Consider the following 24,966-nt stretch of genomic DNA (forward strand, 5'->3'; position numbering starts at 1 on the left):
AAAATTAAAATTCGAAAATTTTTTCTAAAGCCTCCAGGGGACTTCGTTTTCGCACGAAAAAATTTTATGTGCCCTTATTGCATCCGGACCCACAATTGCAGAATAGGGGCGTCACTTTTTTTTGTTGAAATACAGTTTTTTCGGCAACAAACTATTAGAATATGTAATTGAACGATAAATGAAGCGATTTGACCAAGCAGAAGTTTAAAATTAATGTTACTTTTGTTACTACGATATCTTAAACATTGGTGTGTCACGGTATCGGAATGACCATATTTAACTCACCTTTTAGGTCCTTTTAAACATCCAAACAACGAGAAACACCCCTTTGACAGGTCACAAAAATAATTTTGTCAAATACTTACCCTTTTCCAACGTTTTGTAAGTGCGGGATCCCCATTACCCATTTCCAACTTCTCGTTATATCGATGGGCCCTGATAAAAAACACCTATCTCACGCGGGTCAATTCTAAATCCCCTAACTGTACCGGATCTCTTTAAAAACAACGCATCTGTAGACTGCAAATTCTAAACCTCGTAACTTTACTGAGCCTGTTTAAAAACAACGTAGCTCGATTTTTGACGATTTTCCAAAGATTAGATAACTATATTCGCAAGACTCAGATCTACAATTCGGCATTAAATACAAAGCTGCACATCGTTTTTTTCACTGATAAGAAGGAAAATGCAAAACACGCAAGTGATTTTTGAATCATATTGTCCCGATAAAAAAAAAAAGGTAACTCGAGTCTCCCCTGGAATTTTCAAACGGACAGCGATACCATTTGGTATACTGGCAACCGGCGTGTATCACGTTCGGGCTCGTTTTGACCGCAGTAAGTAATGAAAGAAGCATTAAAATGTCGCCTGACACGGTGCTAGATACGACAGCTGTTAAAATAGACAAGCAGAAACATTATAAATATTTTCTTCGGTTTAAATTTATAAACTAATGCAGCTAAACCTTTTTAAAAAATAACCTCTTTTGTACTGCTACTGTCATGTCTCAACAATTCCCATCGTAATATTTTGCTTTAACAGTAGTAGATCGTAATTCAATTGGGTATTCAGCTTTGCCGAAGAAAAATGGTTCAGCAGCCGTAAGATTAGTGAATTACATATAAAAGATGTTTATAATATTTCAAAAACATGTACTACTTCACATTTCCGTCGATTGCATTTCGATTTCAAACGAAACAGAATTGTGACGATTAAAATGAGCTCTACTGAAAAAAGGGAAAAATCGAGTTACGTTGCTTTTAAACAGACTCAAAGTCCAGGCATTACGTCGAAATAATGAGTGCAATTCCAGAAAAAATCTTACTTGAAAGGTTGTTAATGAAATAGTTTCGGTAAGGGGTCCTTTTTGACATATCAAAAATGCTAGAACAGATCAATTACTAAACCGGGTTTTTTTTTAGCATTTTCAAAAGTTACTTTAGCGTGGACGGATAATTTCTATTGCATTTTAGAATAAAATGTCCAACAGAAAAAAGAAAGGAAACAAAATTCTGTTGGAAAAATAATCCGCTAACTTCTATTGCTTCCGAGTTATGATATATTGAAAAATCCTCATTTTTTTTTATTTTCAGCGAAAAATCACTTAGTTTCAAAAAACACTGTGTTTCTTCGCATATAATTACTGCACGGAAAAGTGTCCCACGGGTGAGTAAAACTAGACTCAATATGCTGTAATTACAAAAAAAAAGAACAATATGGAATGGAAGCTTCTAATATGTTCACCACATGGGCCACCGAGACTCTTTCAGAGTGCGAGGCGGGAATCGAACCCGCAAGCCGAAGGAGTGGGTCCAAAGCCTACACTTTAGCCCCCACGACCGTCATCCCACTAAAAAGAACAATATCCTACCTATGATAGGGCAATTTTTTCCTGTTTTTACGGGCAAAAAAGTGGACTTTTGCTTTTTCCAAATAAATCCTGTCAAGTTCAGTTTACATTGATCATGCCAGAGGATGAAAAATAGTCTACAAAAATCTGCGTATATCTAAAAAAACAAAGTCTTTTAGACCTATTATTTTGGGAATTGTAAGGTTTCGAAAAATTTCATTTTGTTGTTGTTGCATTTTTGACTAAAAAAGAAGTTGTGTTTTTGGAAAATACCTCATTTCCTGTGGATCCCACCACAAAGTTCCTACAGAATAAATGAAAGTGGAGCCAATTTGACGTAAAATAAAAAAAAGTGTCCTAGTCCAAATAGGTCACGAGATATGACCTTGGAAAGTGCACTCTTCATACATAGAGGCACCTGAACGTCCGTAAAGTAAAACTACGGTCATATTTCGAAATTTTTGTCCCAAATAAGTTTATATACATTCATTTATCATGTATAATACGTCTTTTGACATTGATAAATAAATAATTGTTTATAACAAAAGCTTACTATCACTATTTATAATTACTTTTTGGCCATTTTTAGCATTTTTGTGACAAAAAAGTCATCGTAATTGATTAAAAATGTAATATGTTTTTTATCCATAAGAAAATATTTTTATTAATAATGGTTTATAACAAAATATTGCCATAACCACTGTTGAGTATTTTTTGGCTACTTTTGTGGCAAAAAAGTACTTATGATTCCTTAAAAATGTGATATATATATTTTTTTTTTAATAATAAACAAATCGTTTTTTAATCATTATTCATTATAAAATCTTGTCATAATCACTTTTGACTACTTTTACAGCACGAAAGCTTTATAATTAATTAAAAATGTGAAGTATATTTTTTATCAATAAATAAATAGTTTTTTGTAATTGTTTGTAACAATGTCTTCTAATGATAACTTTTTCTACATTCAATTCCACACTTACCTCCAAGGCACTTGTAATTCGCAGTGATTTCTGTAAATTGTACATAATATGCTGTGCTCATTTTTTCGCATTAAGAATAAGTAACTAATTGATTAGTTGAAAGTAATTACATATCAAACGTGATTCAATATTAAGAAACCGACCTGCTGGGTGGTGTCGAAATGAGTATTTATTTTTATACAAAGTAATACACCAATAGTTTTCTTGAAATTTTTTATATTATTGAATTACATTTCATATGTCATTACTTTCAACTAATCAATTACTTAATTATTTTAATGCCAAAAAATTTACAAGCACCTTGGAGGTAAGTACGGAATTGAATGCAGAAAAAGTATTCACTAGAAGGTATTGTTACAAAAAATTACAAAAAACTATTTGTTTATTGATCAAAAATATACTTCACATTTTTAATTACTTATAAAGCTTTCGTGCTGCAAAAGTATTCAAAAGTGATTATGACAAGATTTTATAATGAATAATTATTGAAAAACTATTTGTTTATTGCTAAAAAATATATGCCACATTTTTAATCAATGATAAGTACTTTTTTGCCACGAAAGTAGTCAAAAAGTACTCAACAGTGGTTATAGCAAAATTTTGTTATGATCAATTATTAATAAAAATATATTCTTATGGATAAAAAACATATTACACATTTTTAATCAATTACGATGACTTTTTTGACACAAAAATGCTAAAAATGGTCAAAACGTAATCATCAGTAGTGATGGCAAGCTTTTGTTATAAACAATTATTTATTTATCAATGTCAAAAGACGTATTATACATGATAAATGAATCATATAACACTTATTTGGGACGAAAATTTCGAAATATGACCGTATTTCTACTTTACGGTACACTCAGGTGCCTCTATGCATGAAGAGTGCACTTTCCAAGGTCATATCTCGAGACCTATTTGGGCTAGGGCACTTTTTGTTGTTGATCTTATGCCAAATTGGCTTCACTTTCATTTATTCTCTAGGAACTTTGTGGTGGGATCCACAGGAAATGAGGTATTTTCCAAAAACACAACTTCTTCGATTTTATTCAAAAATGCAAAAAAAAATGAAAAATTTCATCCTCTGGTACAATTAACGTAAACTGAACTCGACAGGATTTATTTGGAAAAAACTGAAGTCCACTTTTTTGCCCGTAAAAACAGGCAAAAATGGCCAACTTTGAGGGGCCATAACTCATGACCTGTCACAGGTAGGATATTGTTCTTTTTTTTATAATTACAGCAAATTGAGTCTAGTTTCACTCACCTGTGGAAAACTTTTGCGTGCAGTAAGTACGTTCCGAAGATACACAGTGTTTTTTTAAACTAAGTGATTTTTCGCTGAAAATCCAAAAAAATGAGGATTTTTCAATATATCATAACTCGGAAGCAATAGAAGTTAGCGGATTATTTTTCCAACAGAATTTTGTTTCCTTTCTTTTTTCTGTTGGACACTTTAATCTAAAATGCAATGGGAATTATCCGTCCACGCAAAAGTAACTTTTGGAACTGTTTAAAAAAAAACCCCCGGTTTGGCAATTGATCTGTTCTAGCATTTTTGATATGTCAAAAAGGACCCCTTAACGAAACTTTCTCATTAAAAACATTGCAAGTAGGATTTTTTCTCGGACCAAATTACCACACGCCTGGACTATCAGTAAAGTTACGAGGTTTAGAATCTGCAAGCTACAGATGCGCTGTTTTTAAAGAGGTCCGGTAAAGTTAGGGGATTTAGAATTTACCCGCGTGAGATAGGTGTATTTTATTCGGACCCATCGATATTAATTATTATTAATCGCGCGTATTCATGGAATTCATGGAAATAAAGGAATTCATACAATTAAAAGAATTCATTCTATTTGAGGAATTCGTGGAATTTATAGAATTCACGGAATTCGCGGAATGCAATTTTCTCTAACTTATATCTTATTAATTTATATCTCTAACGATATATCGTCAAATTACTTCATTTATCTTTCAATCCAAGATTCTAATAGTTTGTTGACAAACAAAAATTTTACAGCCAAAATAGAGGTGACAGATGACGCCCTTGTTCTGCAATCTAACCCAAAATTCAATGATTTTCTTGAAAAGTCCTCCTTTTCAGTTGAAACTTACATTATTTCATTGGAAAATTAGTATTCGAAAATAACTATTTGGAAAATTAATATTTTGTATTGCAAATCTCACTGTCTTCTCGAAAGTTAATCTATTTTCTTGAAAAAAGTAAACCATTTTTTACACAAGTATTATTTTTGGTTGAAAAGTCAACTGTTTCGTTAAGCATAAATTTATTTCTTGTATTTAAAAATATTTAAAACTGCCTTACCTACTCCCTGTTTCGCTGAATAGTAGAATACATTACTACAACGATACTGTCGAGAAAATTCATTTCTTTAATTTTTACATGAAAAATATAATTTTTTTAGAAAAAAGCGGCCTGTACCGATAGTCTTTATACTCTTTAGAGTAATTGTACAACAAATTAGACAAAATGGTTATCAAATGTATATTACATTTATTCAAACAAACTTATTCTCATTGTCTTAATTTTATAATCAAACAAAAGTATGCATCATATAAAAAAGAAAACTATTAAATATTTCATTGCAACGTGCGTCGTTTTTCCATGAATTTAATTTGTTTATTTTCAATGTTATTTTTTACGATTTGAACTAAAAATACGTTTTCTAGCGTAAGATGGTTCTAAGCAAATTTGTAGATATAACACAGACGAAAAAAATTCTTAAATAAAATAATATCATAGCTAGCGTAAAATGTGTACATCCATTTGCGAGAAAAACTTTTATCTATTTTGTTTCGTGCCCTTTGTCGATTTTCAAAAATTTAAATTTTTTAATGCGATTTTTATTCTTTCCGGCTCGAGTCCTATCAAAAAATTATTGATGACAAATTTGGATGAGTTTTCACTCTTTTTTGGAAGAGTAACTTTTGTCTATTCATTTTTTCCATAGCTTGTGTCGTTTGTCCAAAAATTTAATTCTTTATTTTTAATGTTGTTTTTTATCAATAAAACAAAAACTATGCACCCTATTAAAAAATGACTATATCAAATTTGTAGCTCTTTTTTGGGCGAACAGTTTTTTTCTGTCTTGTTCCGTTTGTCCAAAATTTTTAATATTATTTTTAGGAATGAAACAAAAACTACGTGCTCTAAACAAAATTGATTAATAACAAACGTGCAAACTAATACCTTCTCATTTCAGATGAGAATGTAATGATCTATTTCAAAGTGCTTAAAATGAAAAACTTACAACTTTTTTGCATTAAATGTAGCACACCCCTTTCAGGCCAATCAAACTATCATTCTGGTGCTTTTACGTACCTGCAACATTGCTGGTTCCAGGACTGGGGAATGCAGGAGGACTGACAGTTTCAAAACTGTCTACAAGACCAACCCCACCATTGAGATTGAAACCAGAAGTATTAACATAAGGTGGACAACTACGAAATGACTGCGCTGATTGAGGAAAACTGCTTGGAGCGAACCCAGGTCCACTGGTAGTGTATAAAGAACTGGTAGATGGCACACTGTCGATTCCTATCCTGAATTGAATCCTCTCTTCTGGTAAGAGGAGATCGTCAAAATTCAAATCCCCCAGAAGCGTATCATCATTGGCGTTAAGTTCGGCGAGCGTTGGACCCTGTATGAGATCTGCTTTGTCTACTTGGAAGATATCGTCATCGTCCATCTTAAATGACGTATCTAATTGAAGTGAGTCCATCTTAAAAGAAGAATCCATTTGGTCTGGTCTTGTACCCCACACCGACGATACCGCCAGCGGTGAAGGTGAAAATTGGTCATAAACACCTCTTATTCCTCGATGTCCACCGGGGATGGGAACAGACGCCGACGTCCCCATCTCCGTTTGAGGCTCTTGCTTCACTATATTGTCCATCGCGTTGCTTCCAACCTCCAGCATAAATTCCGGATATGCAGAGTCTCCCATTTCTTCAAGGGATCACAAGCTTCGTTTATTTAAAAACCTTAAAGAAAAACAAATCTTGAAACATTTAGACTAATTAGTATTTTAAATTTTCGTTAATTTTCATGAGAATGAACCCGAATTTATGGATGAATCATAACAAAAAATGTTGTCTTGTATCTACTAAAATATTTGAATGTTTTAAAATTTAGGGTTTAAAAATAATTTAAGATGTAAAACTTTAACAATCAGCAGTTTTTAAGGTTCCATAAATTTTATCATATAATATTCCTAACACAGACATACACTTATTACTAGATATGTGAAAAGATTGCCTTGCACATATCTTTGTTTACATAATAATCATCTTCAAGAGTAGAATTATTCTGTCAATAATTTTCTTCCGGTGTATATAAACCCATTAAGTTTTTTTTGATGTTGCCTAAGCACCTGAAATAAGTTGACAATAAAAAATAGCATACTTTGATGCCAGTGCGCGAAGTAGGTGATTAATTACGAGTGTGAAGCTTGCCACAACTGCGTGCGAAGTGTGCGAATAAATAGCTAATTTTATTAGCACGCGGTTAGTTTTGCCCGAACGAAGTGTACGCTGTCGGTACCATTAAAAAAAATTGCTGGTCCCGTTAAAAAAAAATTGTCGGTACCGGTAAAAAAAAATACTGGTACCAACAATTTGTTTACCGGTGTTTTTTAAAAGCATATTTCTAGAAAGGTAGCGGTTGATTGCGCGTATTCATGGAATTCATGGAAATCAAGGAATTCATGCTATTTAAGGAATTCGTGGAATTCTTGGAATGCAATTTTCTCTAACTTTTCTTTAACATCTCGTGGGGAGGGGGGCTGGAAGACACTCCTGTGACTGGTTACAGAAATAGCATTTTCCAAAGATTTTTAGTCTGGGAAACAAAGTAGCAAGATGGTACCGGCTTTGTATACACAACCTTGTGCAAATACATTCTGACATAAAATTTGAGAATCGATGTACCTAAAGTTCTGAACGAAATATTTTTCCCCATTTCTACTTTGCCCACAAATATTGTTCCAATTGTAATTTAAAATATGCATGATAATTCTTTTACTATAATAAATTATTTGCAATATAAGAAAAAGAAACATTTTAGCAGTTTTTTAAGTTTACAAAGTCGCCAGTAAAAAATTTCGTTCATTTGAACGTTCAGAACTTCAAGCACATTGAGAATCGGACACTGCACACGCTCCGCAGACACGAGAAACCGAACTTGCAAGCACTTATAAAAAATAAAGTATACGTTTTTATCGTAAAAATAATAACGCCATAAGAATGCAACAAAAATAGTTACATAACACTTACAACTTATAACAAATTATTTTTGATAAACTTACACTTATTTCTTAAGTTAACCACGGAAGGGCGCAATTAGCGCGTGGATGGATGACATTCGGGATTATCGCTTGTGGCGATAATCCCGAATAGGAGGTTTGACGCCAATGTGTGGGTATTCAATGCCTTCAAATATGTACATCCAAACTCGTCGATGTCCAACAGAAGGGGTTCGGGGATTTTGGAGATTGGAAAAACCCTCAGGATTGAGTACGTCAGAGATCAGACAGTGCTTGGAAGCTTATTATGAGAGTTGGAGTAATTGCGGGTTTGAGAAGGAATGTAAGTTAAAGGGTTCAATGGGCCATATGTCTGACGACCTACTGCGAGGGGGGGAGGGGGGAGAGATACATGTCAAAAACCCGAAAAGGTTATAGATGGAGTATAAAATCGAATCTAAATCTACACAGATCACTAAAAACCCGAAACCTTCTGTTCAGAAACCAAGTCTAGGGTTTAATGTCTCTATTTTTATATATCATCATAAAAGATTATAGGAATATATCATTTCGAACTAGCCCTTCTTATGTAACAATCAATGAAAAATTGGATGCCATAATGATCTAAGACACATTTTCACAAGAATTAAAAAACGTCCTCAAAAATCAAATTTTCAATTTAAAAAGAAAAATGAGAAAGTATACTTTTGAGATAAATAAACGCTAAATTGAACCCTGAAGTCTTATTGGGAAATGTTATTATGTTTCAAGAAGATTTATTGACAAAGTGTTTTTTCTCTCGAGGAGCATATTTTTTTCAACTTTGGATGTTAATAAGAAATCCAATATTTCATTTAAAATAATATGGATAATAAAACGTATTAGGTTTTGAGTAAATGTCGTCATCAGCAGTCCAGCTTGATGCGACTGCGCACATTGAACCTAAGAGAGCAAATTCATAGTTAGACTTTTATAGCATACGAACAAAAAAATTAATACATTAATGAGATTATAAAAGTAGCGTTTGTTTAAGATGTGTAATTGAATTTTTTTGAACAAATAATCCCTTTTTCTAAAATTTGTGATTCAGGCCCTTATGCCATAATATTTTTTAACTTTTAAATATAAAATGTAGTATCAAAATATTGGTTGAAAACATATTTTTCTCTAATACTCCATTTTATGTAAATTATGACATAATAAGGTTTGGTTAGAAATTATTTTCTTATCATCTTTTTTATTATTATACTTAGGAATTCTTTGACAAAAATTTCGTTTTAATGGTGAACTTTATAAAACATATTAAATCGCTTCTTTGTAATTTTTATAAAAGATTAAACAAAAAAATAATTAAAACTTCTTGTTCTCATAAAAATGTATAACAATTAAAAAAATACATTATTTTATGCTTGAGTTTTGAAAGAAATAACACATCGTCGACGTATATGTGAGTAATTAACAAAATAAGTAGCCTTTGTATGGTATAAAATGACATTTTTTAATGTAAAAATATCGGAATAGTATTTGAAAATGAGAAAAAAGCCCCACATGATTATTAATTTTTTGATGAATAAATTTTAAAACATTTGTAAAAGTTTCGGTACTTGTAGAACAGGTTAAAACACGATGTTTGCCCCTAGGCCCAGAGAAGCAGGTAGGCAGGTATGAGGAGAAAGTATCAAGATTTATGTAAAAAACTACTTTCTTGTAAAATATTTAAAAAAAAATTAATTTCCTTCGCTGATAGTATTCCACTTACTTTTCATGTGCAAAACTTCGATAAAAAATAAGTATTTATTATTGGACATAGAAAGGCTTAGAGAATTAAAAAAAAATTGTTTCGGTGCAATATTGTTTGCTTGTTTTTCCATATTCATAATTCTTATTAAAATTACGAACAGAAGTTCTGATTAATTTTTTTTACAGTTGTATCATAATAAATGTACTTATATTTCTATACCATAACTGCTGATAAAATTGCACACGAGTTTATTACGTCTTTTGCCTCTAGGTTTATATTTGGTTTATAATTTTCAATCATTTAGAGGATTTTTCGTTTGTGAAATTATATATTTAAAAAAACAATCTGTCAAATCCATTCCCATATCACTTATAATTTATAACAGCTAAAAAGTGATGTGGTCCTTCCCTTGAAGCCAACAAAGAATTCGATCAATACTATAGCTTCTATAAAACTGTCTGCATATACATATATACGTATTCAAATTTTTAATTCAATTATATAACTTAATAAATATTTATCTGCACTGTGTGTAAAAGTCTCAAACCAAAATGCAAATTTCTAAATTTTTTTACTATTTTTGGTGCGTGTTTTTATCTTCATTACAGAATAAATTTATTTCGACCGAAAATACTAAAGTACGATTTGAGAGTGAAGTATTTGCAGTCTTAGTCTGTATATGTGTAAATCATAAGGATTACGTACACAATAGTTTTCCGATTATAGCTGCTAAAACTCGAGTAAGGAAAAAAAACCGTTGAACGACTAACCACTCCGATAAAAAAATTACACAACGTATCATTTTAATAAGCTTTGCCTTTTGGTAAAGCACATTGTGCCATGTGCTGCCAACAAACAGCTGCTCGATCCGCTCAAAAACTATTATTCACAAATAAAAAGGTTTTAAAAACCTTGCTATCTTATGAAAAATAACGAAAATTAGATCTAATTCAATGTCCTATATCTATAATAATTTCAGGACTTACTAACCTTCCAATCTCAAAGCATCAGAGTCTGGAGTCTCTTTGTTTACGTTGAATTTCCATGAGTTCCCCCACCGCTACTCTCACGTTTTGATCATTAAGGTCGAACACTTTCAGAAGGATCGGTTTTCGACAACGTAAAATTGCAGAAAATAGGTATATTTTTACGAAGTATATATCGTTTTCTCACCGGGAAAAAGTTGTCACTACACTAGTTGTTGCTACTACATATTCGAGCATGCAGCAGATGCTGCTCGCAGACCACTGGGAACGTAAACAAAGCGACTGGATGATGGTAGGGAGGGTCCATCTGCGACCCGATGGCGCGTGGTATTAGTATTGGCACTGTCACTAATGTATTGATACGTGCTAGAAAATCCAAAGTAGGAAACGTAAGGAGACGTATAGGAACAGGGCAGGACTCCGATACGCGTGTCCAAGCAACGTTTGCGTAGGAGGACAACGACCACTCGATGACAGTGCGAACTAGCTTACATATATATATATATACACTTTATGGACAATCAAAAATGGCCTATCTTCGAAAATTAACTGATGTTCGAAAAGTCGAATACAAAGAAATTAGAAACTCTACGCTCCCATCTAGTCCCGAAAAACATGTCACAATCCTCTTCGATCGGAGTCTGAGGTTTGTTTAGCAGGTTTGAGAATAGAGTTACCCGTGCGCCTGGTGACCATGACTTTCGTCAGCAAAATACACTGGCTCGACCCGACAGGGCCACAACTGACAACATCGCCTACCTCTTTCCCTTACTTTGTTTTTCTCACTCTTTCACTTTTCAAGCACTTTCCTAAGCACTGAACATCGAAGACATGCACTCGACAATGATATCTTTCGTAAACATTTGAAAGCATTGAAACCACTGGTTGTTAAATTTGTTATTGTTGTTCTAATGTGATAGCGAGACAAATAAACTTAGAATCTCCGAGTTTTGCATGAACGTGAAGAGGTCACATGCACAAGGGCTTGTTTCGTCCAATCGGAGATCTGCCTGCCACCTCACTTCGGGGGAATTCGCAATATTGTCCCACGCGCAACAATCATTTTTTCTTTTTCCTCTTCCTGGTTTTCTCGAAAATTTCAACTGGAAACTGCACTGAAAGAATCTTTTAAATCGCGATTTGAATTGAAACAAGTCAGCACCCACTCGCTTTCGTGCGAATCAAAACCTTGCACTGGAGGAAACTTGAAAATAAACATCACTTTCTTGAAGCTGCGTCATGCCTACGTCACAGACGGGCTTTCAAATCGCATGCCAATCGCACTGTGTCGAGCAGTGTTTGCATGTGTGAGAACGTGGAGGTACTAAACCTTAACAGCCCTAACAACTATCTAGTGCCGAGACTTAATTTTCCTGAATCTGAATTAAATTAATTATCTCATAAACAATTTTTTTTTCATGGATAATTGTGGAGAATTTTGTTTTCTCATGCCAAAATAACAGTCGGAGTATCGTTAATGAGTACCGTTGGCCCTAACAACTTTGTTTTACAATAATTCATCGCATTGTTCGCCGTTGCGTTATTTGATGAACAGTTTAGAAGAACTTAGATGTTAATTCCTAAATTGATCTTTGAAAGTGTCGGGTACCTAGGAGCCCTAGGAACAAGACTTCCTTCACCAGGGTTGGTCAGTTACGCGTAACTCGAGTATTTTCTACGCATATTAAGTTTTGCCGTAATATACGTCGAAAACAGTAGAAAACTCCTGTACGTTCTGTTTTCAAGATGGCCCACTTGCAAAATCAGTGTCATCAGCGTTAACAAGTACATAACATCACTTTTGAAATGTAATAATTATTAATAATTCTGTAAAATGCGTTATAGTAGTTTAAAATAATAATTAAGCTCGGACTGAGAAGAAATACCCAATATCATAATGTAATCACATTGAAGGATTTTTTTCAAGCGGAAGAAAGGACTGTAAACTTTCACGAGTCTTTTGATTCATTCGATAATATTTATTAGGCATAATATTGTCTCCCTAATTACAACCTCAAACTGCCTTAGCATTTATTTAAATTTAAATTTTTTAAATACTGGTGTTTTGCGCGATATTTACGAGGCGAATAAAATAATATAAGTAATATAATATGAATCGATAAACATAAAACTCTGAAAATTTGTGTAGAATTCTAGATTATGTAGTATTGTGAATTGCACTATCACAAATCATGCACAAAGCAGCATTTTTTCCTTTCCTGACTTATATGAATTTGAAGGACAATTGGTTCAACATTTTTCCTTTAGAGCTACTCCTTTGATAAATTTCTTTTACAATTTATTGCAATGAAAATTTGAAAAGAGAACACTGCAACCACGACCCACATCAAGAAAAATAGAATATATGATGTATTTTTCGAAATTGACACATGCGCAGTGAAAGTTTCCATTCGGACGTAATATACTTCAAAGTTCGTAGAAGACTAGAGAGATAATATACGCATAGAAAACCACGGTAGGTGGAGTATTACACGTTACCAACCCTGTCCTTCACTCCGTAATAAGTGTTAAGCTGCAGGGATGTGAAGTTACGCGTAACTGTAGGTTTTGTTACGTGAAATACCTAATAAGTGAATTATTTAACGTAGAAAACAGGTAAAATACCTAGTAAATTACGTGACAAGATGGCGGACCTGTAGAAATGTGCATAAACTCACTTTTTTAAATTTCTGGTACTGGAATTTGTAAGAGTTTTTTTTAGTGTCAACATTGTTCATTGAAAAATAGTAATATCAACTAAAGCGAAACAGAAGCAAAAAAACCATTCGAGCTTCTATATATTCTATGGAATGATGTTAATTTTGAACGTCTAAAAGTGATAATTGTGAAATATTGTTATTTTTGTTCATTTAAATACTTGTAATTAAAATGTATTTTAATATAATTGATTCAGGAATACCGTTTTATTATTCAAACCTAAAAAGCCTTCGTAATTTGTTGTGATTTTTCACATTTATGTATTTTTTATTATTGTTATTGTGAAATAATGGTCAATTTAATACTTAATAAATAAATTGATGTTAAGTGTTTGTGACCAGTAAACAAAAGCACTAAACAACCAGTAAACCAGTATACAAAAACATTTAGAAATAAAATATACACTGAAAAACCAACTTCATTATAATAAGTTTATGTACCTATACGATTTTTTAATTTTATTTCAAGAAAAGGTTTGCAAAGGGCAACAAGTTTTACAGCTTATTTTTGTGGAGGGAAATAAAAAACCTCAGAACGTAAAGTCCCACATACACGTAATTTACATCGTGTAAAAAAGTAGTCACATAAAATACCTAGTAATTAATCGTAAACAAACTACGCAAACACCTAGGGTATTTTCCTTACCCATCCCTGGTTACCTGTGCTTGTCAGGGCTGGTCAGTTACGCGTGATTGAGTTACAAAATTCTCGTTAACAAAGATTTGGAGAAACGGAGAGCATTACCGCGTGTTACCGAGAATGCGAAAATTTATCGAGAACTTTAATTTTTTACTATTATTTGTTGTTTTTTAAGCTAAATGACACTTATACTCAAACTTAAATAACAATAAACATTAGAAATTAAAAGTATTTTTTATTTTAATGTACAATATACTTCAAATTTTTCAGAATATAATTTTATTTGTCGATTACATACATTCTTCTAAATATGATTAAACTTTAGTTTCGCACAAGTTTTAAGTAAGATTTTACATTCCTTAACAATTATAATTTTTCTATTATGAAAACTAAGTACCCATGATACTCAGCTTAAGATAAATAGTTAGCATCCTAAATATGCTAACTATCTAGATTTTGGAGTGAACAAAACTAAGCAGCTAAAATGCTTATACGAATCCAAATAGTTATGTAGGAACGAGTCAGTAGATATTGAATATTATTGTTGTGATTTATAACTATTTTTTGTTGTTCAGTCATTATCTTAGTCAGTCTGATCAATATTCTTAAATACTATTCTTTTCACCTGTTGCTTTAACATTCCTTCCACATTTTAACACGAAATGTAATAAAATGCTGTGTCTAATTAATCGAAATTTGCGGCAAAATATCAATTTTATCAAAAATATTGCAAAAAAAACTTCAAATTTCGATATTTTCTAAAAATTGGAATAACTCTAAAAATAATTCAAATTTTAAAATGTATGTTATTATTACTAACATTTAGTAAAATAAGGTGAATAATAATTTTAAAACATGTAAGTCTGTACACCTGTTTGAAATTTGGCTACTTTGTTGTGTAAATTCTAACCTTAAATACAGGGAAAACATTCTAAAATTATTTTTTCATCATTTTGACAAATACTTTGCAAAATTCCGTTCAAAATAAGCCCAAGGTCTTCAAAAGTTTTAATTATCTTCCGAGTTATTGAATTTTTTATATTTTTTATACTACTCAATGTCACCAACTGTTAATAATTAGAAAAGTATTCCCTAAGTTAATAATAATCATCACAGGTTGCATTCAAAACCATTTGAACCACGAAGCAATAGTAAGGAGAAGGAACTGTGTGCTATGAAAGCATGGCAACTTTTTCGAAATGGATGTTCTGACTTTTAAGTGAAATATATGCGAGAGCCACGAAGATGCCTGAAATTCTGTCGCCAAGAACCGAAAGAAATACCGCCTATTTCAGCGCTAAATTTGAATGATAAAATACTGTGAAATTAAGACGTTATCAAATTCATTTAATTTAAAAATTCGAAATCTTACATGAAGGTTCCAGTGACATTGATAAAACTATTTATAAAAATGTTCTGTACCATTTATTATTAAGTATTTACGCTTTTGTAAAAATAATGTTCATTAACCTCTTTGACTAATTTCAAAATGCTGTTTCGAATTGAAAGTTTTAAATTGAATTCATAAAAGTTATAGAATTTTTAATTGCAAACCCTAAAACTCGCATAATTTCAAATTGTAAAACGCCCAAATTAAAAACTATTCAGTTTAAAATTCAAAGTTCTACGTTTTTTTAGGAATTAAAACATTACCAATAATGCTGAGATCACCTTCCAATCAACCTTGTATCTCACATTCTTGTTTTTTTTCTTACATCTCGTATAATACATATTATCTACAAAATTATTACAACGAATATTATTAATGCTACGAAAATTACAGAATTGCAATCGGCACCACTCAACCTTTAAATTACTTTTGTTCAACTTTAAAAAAAAGCACTTTTGGAAAGTTTACTTGCAAGCTAACTCCGAATTAAATTATGCATTAAGTACTGACGGCTTCGAAATATATGTATCTTTTTCAAAATTATCAACAACGAAAAAATAGTACATAACACGGCACGAAAACAACTTTTGCTTTGCCTCACATTTAAATGACCGCCATGACACTCGTCTCTCGGCACTATCGGATCACGCAGATATTCCACTCACAAATTGAGAAAGTCCCCTCCCCCCCTATCTATTCCGAAAAAGTTGCCATGCTTTTCCGCCGTAAATGCATTAGCATGGTTTCTCCTTACTATTACTTCGTAATTTGAACGCAAAACTTTACATCTGTTTCGGTGAAAAATTTAAATTCTCGAGAAAAAAATCGTTCGAGAACTTACCGGTAAGTTACGGCCGATTCTGACGTAAGTTACCAACTTCCAAACTCTAAACCCGATTGTCAATTCGTTAAAAATCGTTGCACAAACCGACGTTTGCTGGCGTTTATAAGAATTCTTTGTCCTTTAAATTTGCTTCTACTTTTAAATGCCGAAAATTCGAGATAACTAGCCAAGTTTAAGATCAATATTTTACTTTTTTTTAAATATTTTTCACACAAGGAAAGTTTTTCTACTCTGCTAATATGTAATCTGCCTATCTCGAAACTGGCCTATCCCATCCAGTGATCCCAGATCTGAAACGAGATGTGGTCCAATCATCGACATATAGAAATGGACCGGTAACGCTTTGGGGAGAACTGAAATGGGCTCTAGAGAGAGAAAAAACATATGAGGCGTAGACCTGCCTGTATCTGTTTCAGGACTCTGTCAAGTGAATTGGAGGGCCCGGGTATTACCTAAATATTCTGTACGGTTAATTAAAAAAATAGATAAACAATACATTAGAAATTTGTAGTTATAATAAATTGAATTTTAAAGAACATTCATGTAAACCTGTTTCAGATAGATTATTTTAAAAACTTGGTAACCTTCAATTCTTCTTGAAACTGGATTGAAAATGCTGCAATAATAATCGTTTTGTGAGTTCAAAAACAATGTAATAACTGTCAAAAATTTGAACAATATTTCTATAACATAAAAAATAACCATTTGTATTGCATAGGTACAAAATTTCATATTTTGAGGTTTTATTTTTGTTTTGTAACATTTTTTATTTTACTATATTCAATAACTTTACTTACGTATGAAACCATATCCCTATATAAACGTCTTGACAACACCCACAAACTACACAAGCTGCCACCATTTTTTATATTTGTTTACAATAAATTATAATTAAATAAATGGTAACGATATTTTTTTGAATGTCAAGACTAAATTTGAGTTGCTTATTGTTTTTGCGTTTATTTGATATAATATTCTTTAATATTCGTCACATTAAATAACTTGTGGGAAAACTTTCACGTTTAAAAGTGTTCCTTAATCTCTACGGTAGGACTTGGTTTTTTTTTAAATATATGGGCACATTATTTTTTGCAAAAATATTGTTCCTTTTAACTGTTCGCACTTTGCAGATTGAGTAGACAGGAATTACGTATGTATTTGTTACATAAAAAAGTATATGAAAAACATTTCCTAAACATAATGTTTCGAAGAATATCTAACCTAATCTGCTGAAACGTTGTAGGCATTTTGCAGTTTCACACCATCATGTAGAATACAAGTATTATTACTATGCTTATTATTAATAAGAAGTGACACATTATTTGTTTGCAAAAAAAACGTTTTATTTAATTTTTTTATTAAAGTACTAACAATAAAAGACGCGTAAGGATATGGAAGACAATAAACGAATACACCAATTTTCTCGTTAAATAAAAAAGTAATTTCCCAATTCAGTCTATTCAAATTCCATTCACATTCAGTCTATTTTTCTGCTGAAATGACGGAGAATATTACCGCGACCCAAATCTAATGTGAATACCAGGCATGGCAATACCAGGCTAATGTGAATACCAGGCATACCAGGCAGGCCATCGACATATAAAAATGGACCGGTAACGCTTTGGGGAGAACTGACATGGGTTCTAGAGAGAGAAAAAATATATGAGACTAGAGCTCTAAATAAGAAGGTACTATGGTCCGCCAATTCGGAGATGCTATAAAACATAATAACGGCCGTCCCCAGACTCTTTTTTGAGGGATAATAACAAAAAAGTTATTGTGCTAAATAAAAATTTTATGCATATGCATTATTTGAGGTTACGACGTTTTTCATCTCTGCCTTTCCAATAATCTGGAAATTATTTATGAAATAAACTTTTTTGATTGCCTGCAAACAAGGTTAAATCCGGGAGATTAGTTACTATGTTTATTTGCAAGTCCAAAGTTTTCGGCCAAAAATATTGTGTAGTTTGGAAGTAACGCTCGGGTGAAGAGTAACACACATAACCTTGAAATATACACACACGTTTTGAGCAATATCAAAAATTTTTGGATAAAAAAACAAAAGAAAAGTGTGCGGGGACATCCGTTAGCAAGTTCGCTATCATTTACCAGATTTAGAAGGAAAAATATTTCTTATCCTAAGAAAAAAGCCCGGGGAATCTAACACTGAAAAAATCGATACTATTTCCTAAGCGCTATGCAAATCAATCACATTTTGATAAATTAAAACTTTTTTGAATTAACCCACAAAAAAGTGTGTGGGGACGTCCGTTAGAATGTTCGCTATCATTTCCCAAATTTTTAAGACAAATATTTTTTATTCTAGAAAAAAAGCCGGGGGAACCTAAAACTTGTAAAATCGACAATTTTCTAAGTATCACATGCCCTTAAAGCAACAACAAAAAGGTAAATATACAGATGATTATTCTTGATATTCTCTGAAAGATGATTTCTCCAAATATAAAATAATACAACAATTTTTAAGCATTCAAATTTACAATGATTGAAAACTGCCAAACCATCAGACTCTTAAAATAACCCTGCCGATAGAGATCTCAGAGTATATACTAAAGATTCTCAAACCTCGGAGAAGTTCTGAGAAATTTTCCGCAGGCACTCGGGTAGATATATTTAAAGGTCCAGGTAGCTCGTTCAAATGTTTTGAAGGCTTTAAAATATCGTTTCTGAAATTGAAATAAAAATATGATCATAAATAGCATGCAGTGAGGCTGAAATTAAAATAAGAATTCGATCATAAATAACAAACAGAGGCTATCTCAATAAAGTAGCCTACACTCAAGGGTCCTTTGTTAAGCTTTCGGATTAAAATTTAGAAATAGATTTTAAAAATTTTAAAACTTGACAGCCTAAAACATAATAATTCGGAATCTACGGATTTCAATGATTGCAGGCATCTAACTTTTTTTTAATGTTTAAAATTGAAATAAATATAGAGTATCTCGTAAATAGAATGAGATGCGCCAAAAAAGACAACATTTTTAAATTAAACTCGAAAACGGCATATTAGCATATAAATTATAATTATAAATAAGTATAATGAGAAAATTAATCAATTAAAAAAAAAGAACAATTTAACGTCCGGTACGTGACGAATGCAGAAGGACCATTATATTACCGTCGCATCACTTTTAAAAGGTCTTCTAAAAAAACCTTGAAAAGGATTCAAATCTCTGACTATCTCTGAGACTAAATCATTCAAATCCAACTTGCAGATATAATCTCAAACCGGCCAGGCTATTTCGCCTGAAAATACTCTGAGATTTTTATCGGCAGGGAAGTCTAATTTTTCCCACATTTTTTTAAGTTTGAAAACTTTGCAGAAGTTTCCTTAAAATATTTCCGATTTTTCTTTTAAAAATGTATCACTTTTAAAACATTGTCCCATAATTAATTTTTCCATACATAAAATCATTTTAAGTAGTTATTCCGTTCAATTATTTAATTATTCTTACATTTTTTCAAAACTTTTAAACCATCTGATTATCTTAAAAAGTGATCCAAATTTTTCTTACATTTTTTCTCCAAATTTTGAAAACATTAAATAGGTTTCTATAAAATATTTCAAATTTGTATTTCTTTTTTTCTCTTTTCATCTTTTTTCACGGAATTTATGGAATTTTTTTTTTTATTATCTCTAAAAATTAATTTACTTTTTTCTATCAATATATGATTTATTATTCTAGACACGAAACAATGACTGGGTGCGTAGCTGTAAACTGCAGCCACAGAAGCGAACAAGGTTTTCGTGTGTTTCGTTTTCCTTCAGACCCTAATCGCCGTAAAAAGTGGTCGAATAATATACGAAAAAATAACTGGACACCGACTAATTCTTCGTACCTTTGCGAAGTAAGCGAAGAATCGAATTCTTTCACGGTAGACATTCATTACATAATTTTCATTTCATTACAGATCCATTTCGAAGAATCGCAGTTCGAAAATACAAAGAAATTCTCCGCAGGCACTCAGGTAGATATTTTTAAAGGTCCAGGAAGCTCGTTTAAATGGTCTGGAGGCTTTAAAATATCCTTTCCGAAATTGAAATAAGAATACGATCATAAATAACAAGCAGAGAGGCTATCTCAATAGAGTAGCCGACACTCAATGGTCCTTTTTTAAGCTTTAGGATTAAAATTTAGAAGTACATTTTTTTTAATTTCATAGTTAACAGCCTAAAACATAATAATTCGGAATCTACGGGTTTCGAGGACTTCAGATATCTAACTTTTTTTTAATGCTTAAAATTGGAATTAATAGAACGTTTCTCGTAAATGGAATGAGATAGCCAATAAAGACAACATTTTTTCATTCAACTAGAAAATTGTATATCAGTATATAAATTATAATTATAAATAAGTATAATGAGAAAATTCATCAATTAAAAAAAAGTGTTAATAATTTGAAGAGAAATTTAAAAAGGAAGAGCGGATTAGCCACTACCAAGTACTGTAAATAACTCTGCCCGCCCGGTACGTGACGAATACAAAAGGAACATTATATTACCATCGCACCACTCTTAAAACGACCACTAAAAGGATCTTGAAAAGGACCCAAATCTCTCAAACTATCTCCGAGACTATTTTGTTTCAAATCGACTTTGTTTATAGACTCAAATGGGCCAAGCTATTTCGTTAAAGAAAACTCAGAGATTTCTTTCGGTAGGGAAGTGATTTTTTTTTTTATAAGATAAAAAATTCTCTGTGGCTACAATTACCTTATATAATATTACGATAAGTGTTTGATGTTAGAAAAGTAACTGGCAAGAACAAGTTTTATATCATTTAAATTTTTGCATTGAATCTTTTGTTTTATCAGAATGTTCATCAGAAAAAAAGAGTTCCTCACGCCGTAGCGATCGCAGTGACCACTCTTACTCCAAGAATCCAGAGGTGGAAAAAGCACCTGAAATTGTGGACAATGCATTCCACCACGGCGACGATAAGCTTCACCCAATACCCGACAAAACATGAAACAAAACTGTGAAAGGGTCTGAAGCAGAAACCCTCAATGGGCCAGACATTGTCCCTTATAATTCTAGGGCTACAGAAAATACTTCGAGCACTTTGGAAAATCAGGTACAAAGTGTTTTTTTTTTCACACTTGGGATCCATCTGCAACAAATCTAACTTTTAACGGCATGTGATACTTAGGTTCCCCCGGCTTTTTCCCTACAATAATAAATATTTTGAATAACAAAAGATATTTCGGGTTTCACTCGTGTAAAAAAACTACGGGCCAAATTTTGTAGTTTTTTTTTACACGAGTGAAACCCGAAATATCTTTTTTTATTCAAAATAAATCATCGTGAAAGCATTAAATCTATTATCAATAAATATTTTGTCTTACAAATTTTGGGAATGATAGCGAACATGCTAATGGACTCCCCGGAACTCATCTATTGTGTATATTTTGAGGTTATGTGTGTTATTTTTGTTTAGCAGAATAACATTTTTTGTTATTATTTTTCAAGAAAAGAGTTCGGGGATGTCCATTATACTATTATATATAATCTCCAAATTCACTTTTTGAAAATTTTAATTTTTGTAGACAAAAACACGGGAGAACTGGACCCGAATAACCACACATTGGGTTTAGTTTGGTTTCCCTGGGTTTCTATCCACAAAAATTCAAATTTTCAAAAATTGAATTAGAAGATGCTATAAAATAGTATAAAGGACATCGCCGAACGCTTCTTTGAAGAATAATAACAAAATCTGTGATAATCACAGACATCATCTGGGAAGTTATAGACTTCTATGAAATTTGGAGCCTACAGCACCATATTTTTATAGTTACTCTAATGTTACAATACATTTTCAGAATGCTGATTCATACGTACTGCAGTTGAAACTCGAGACCAAACTTTTGCGACAGGAATTGATGGCACTTCAACAGAAAGAAGTAGCTTATCGTGCTGCGGATGCAACGATAATGGAACAGGAAAAACAACTTGAAACTTTAGGTTCGAAACTACGCAAGTTTTTAAGTGAAGATCAGACGAAATGTTGCGCGAGGGCAGTTTCCAAGTGGTCAGATGATATGATAATCGCTGGTCTCAAGTTTCGTCTGGCTCTTTCCATCCACGGTTAAGACTACCTTCGAGGTACTGGATTTTCACTGCCAGGGTATAGTACCCTGTGTCAAAGAATTAAAGTGTCCGACTATAATTCGGAATTTTCGAAGACGACAAAAACAGTGGACAATTTTCTCGGATACATTACATTGGGGGACGATCTTAATGTCATTGGAAACAAAATATTCTTGGTTCTGCTGAGAGGATTAAAAACAAGGTGGAAGCAAATAATCGCATGTCATGTAACTCCGCAAATGCTGATTAACCCGGAAATTGTGAAAGATTTCATGTTAAAATACTTCGATTCGGTGGAAAACTGCTGCTTTTACGTGACCTTGCTTTCCTCAGATTTAGAAGGTCATTGGAACATTGGTTTCGAATGTCGACATTAATTTTATATCGTGTTGCAACGTCAAAATGAAGATTCTGAAGCATTATATTACTATTCGCTCATACAGCGTAAAAAACTTTTCCATCAATTCTCGAAAAAGAAAAACCTTTTATGGTACTGCGACAATCAAGAGGGCTAGAATTTAAGTTTTAAGCGTAGAAAGTAAAATAGGAGAATAAACTAATCGTTCGTACGATTTTTACATTTAATCCAAGATCTTTTATTCATAATCACATTGAATCTTATACATGAGATTACTTATTAAAATTCAATAGCGAATTGCTGTTTTGCTCTATGAAACGTTAACCTATTTGCCCAGCTGATGGAATAAACGTGGCGGACCATAGTACTCTCATTTATTTTCTCGATTTTAAAAGTTTTTTGTTCCCCTGGCTTTTTTTATAGAATAATAAATATTTTGTCTTAAAAATTTGGGAAATGATAGCGCACATGCTAACGGACGTCCCCACACACTTTTTTTGTGTTTATTTTTCAAAAAAATTTTGATTTTGCTAACAATGTGCGTATATTTCAAGGTTGTGTGTTACAATTCTCCCGAGAGTTACTTCCAAACTACACAATATTTTTGGCCGAAAACTTTGGACTTACAAATAAACATAGTAACTAATCTCCCGGAACTAACCTTGTTTGCAGGCAATTAAAAAAGTTTATTTCGTCAATAATTTCCAAATTATCGGAAAGGCAGAGATGAATAACAGCGTAACCTCAAAATATTGCATAAGATTTTTATTTAGCACAATAAATTTTTTTGTTATCATCCCTCAAAAAAGAATTTTAAAGAACATTCATGTAAAATAACCTGTTTCAGATAGATTATTTTAAAAACTTGGTAACCTTAAATTCTTCTTAAAATTAGATTGAAAATGCTATAATAATAATCGTTTTGTGAGTTCAAAAATAGTGTAAAAATTATCAAAAATTTGAACAATATTTCCATAACATAAAAAATAACCATTTGTATTGCATAGGTACAAAACTTCATATTTTGAAGTTTTGTTTTTGTTGTAACATTTTTTATTTTATTATATTCAATAACTTTACTATTGCACATCATACGTCCTTTTTATTTGCGTGGGTTAATGTGCGTCGTTCTATAGAAAAACGGGTTCCTAACCTTACTTTCTTCTGGAACGCATTTCGCTTTAATATATTTAAAAAATGCGCATAGACAATTTAATTACATGTAAAAATAGTCTTCAGACCCACTATATTTGAATTATATTGTGATAGTCATAAATATTAGTAATAACTTCGCATAATCTTGAATTTAAATTCGGTTTCCATTTATCGCGTCTACAATTTATGATCTACATTGACAGTCTTTCTCTTCGCCCTAGTGGAAAACGGTAAAGTTTAAACCCATCCTCGCTTCTATTTTTACAAAACGGAGCACTGCAGCAAACCATTTGTCTTATATTCTAAACTTAATGTTAATTAAACTATACGACACGCTTATCGCACTGTTTCCCGCGAACTGTCCAAGAACCAGAATGGCGGTTGCATATTCCTGTCTAATACGAGGCACGTTCAAAAAGTAAGGTGACTTTTCAATTTTCGCGGGCTACGTACATTCAAGTTTTAAATTTTTTGTTTTGTTGTGTTGGTACACTCGTCACGATCATATGTTCACAGTTTTAACTATATAGCTCGTGTTGTTTTTCTGGCAGAGGCGTAAAAGGTTAGAAGTGTTTGGTGTGCTCGGCGATTTTCTTCTTTCGAAAAAAATGGAGCAAAGAGTTTGCATTAAATTTTGTGTGAAAAATGGAATCCAGTCCTCTAAAACTCTTGAAATGTTGACAGTTGCATACGGTGAGTTTACTATGAGTAAGAAAAATGTGTATAAGTGGTACAAGCTGTTCCAAGAAGGCCGAGAGGATGTCGAAGACGAACCTCGCCCTGGATGTCCCAGCACGTCAAGAACAGACGAAAACGTTCAAACAGTGGAAGAAATGGTGTTGAAAAATCGCCGAATTACCATCAGAGAAGTTGCTGAAGATGTTGGCATATCGGTTGGCTCATGCCATGCCGTTTGCGAGAGGC

The 24,966-nt window shown here is 32.3% G+C and overlaps 1 protein-coding gene across 3 annotated transcripts in view; it reads right to left on the reverse strand.

The window, feature by feature from the left end:
* The window catches only part of LOC117167108 (protein CREBRF homolog), a 23,600-nt gene extending 11,510 nt beyond the window's left edge, over positions 1 to 12,090 (reverse strand). For 2 of the 3 annotated variants that reach the window (XR_004466355.1, XM_033351761.1), the window contains exons 1-2: positions 10,834 to 12,090; positions 6,182 to 6,843 (exon numbers count right to left, since the gene is read on the reverse strand). Coding sequence is in view for 2 of the 3 variants with exons in the window: in XM_033351761.1 (XP_033207652.1) it covers positions 6,182 to 6,806 (625 nt within the window). In the remaining variant the exon portion in view is untranslated. The remainder of the gene's footprint in view (positions 1 to 6,181; positions 6,844 to 10,833) is intronic. The other variant, XM_033351762.1, reaches the window with a different exon arrangement.
* Positions 12,091 to 24,966: the final 12,876 nt, after the last annotated feature.

Source organism: Belonocnema kinseyi, chromosome 2, assembly GCF_010883055.1.
Source record: "Belonocnema kinseyi isolate 2016_QV_RU_SX_M_011 chromosome 2, B_treatae_v1, whole genome shotgun sequence".
Taxonomy (NCBI): Eukaryota; Metazoa; Arthropoda; class Insecta; order Hymenoptera; family Cynipidae; genus Belonocnema; species Belonocnema kinseyi.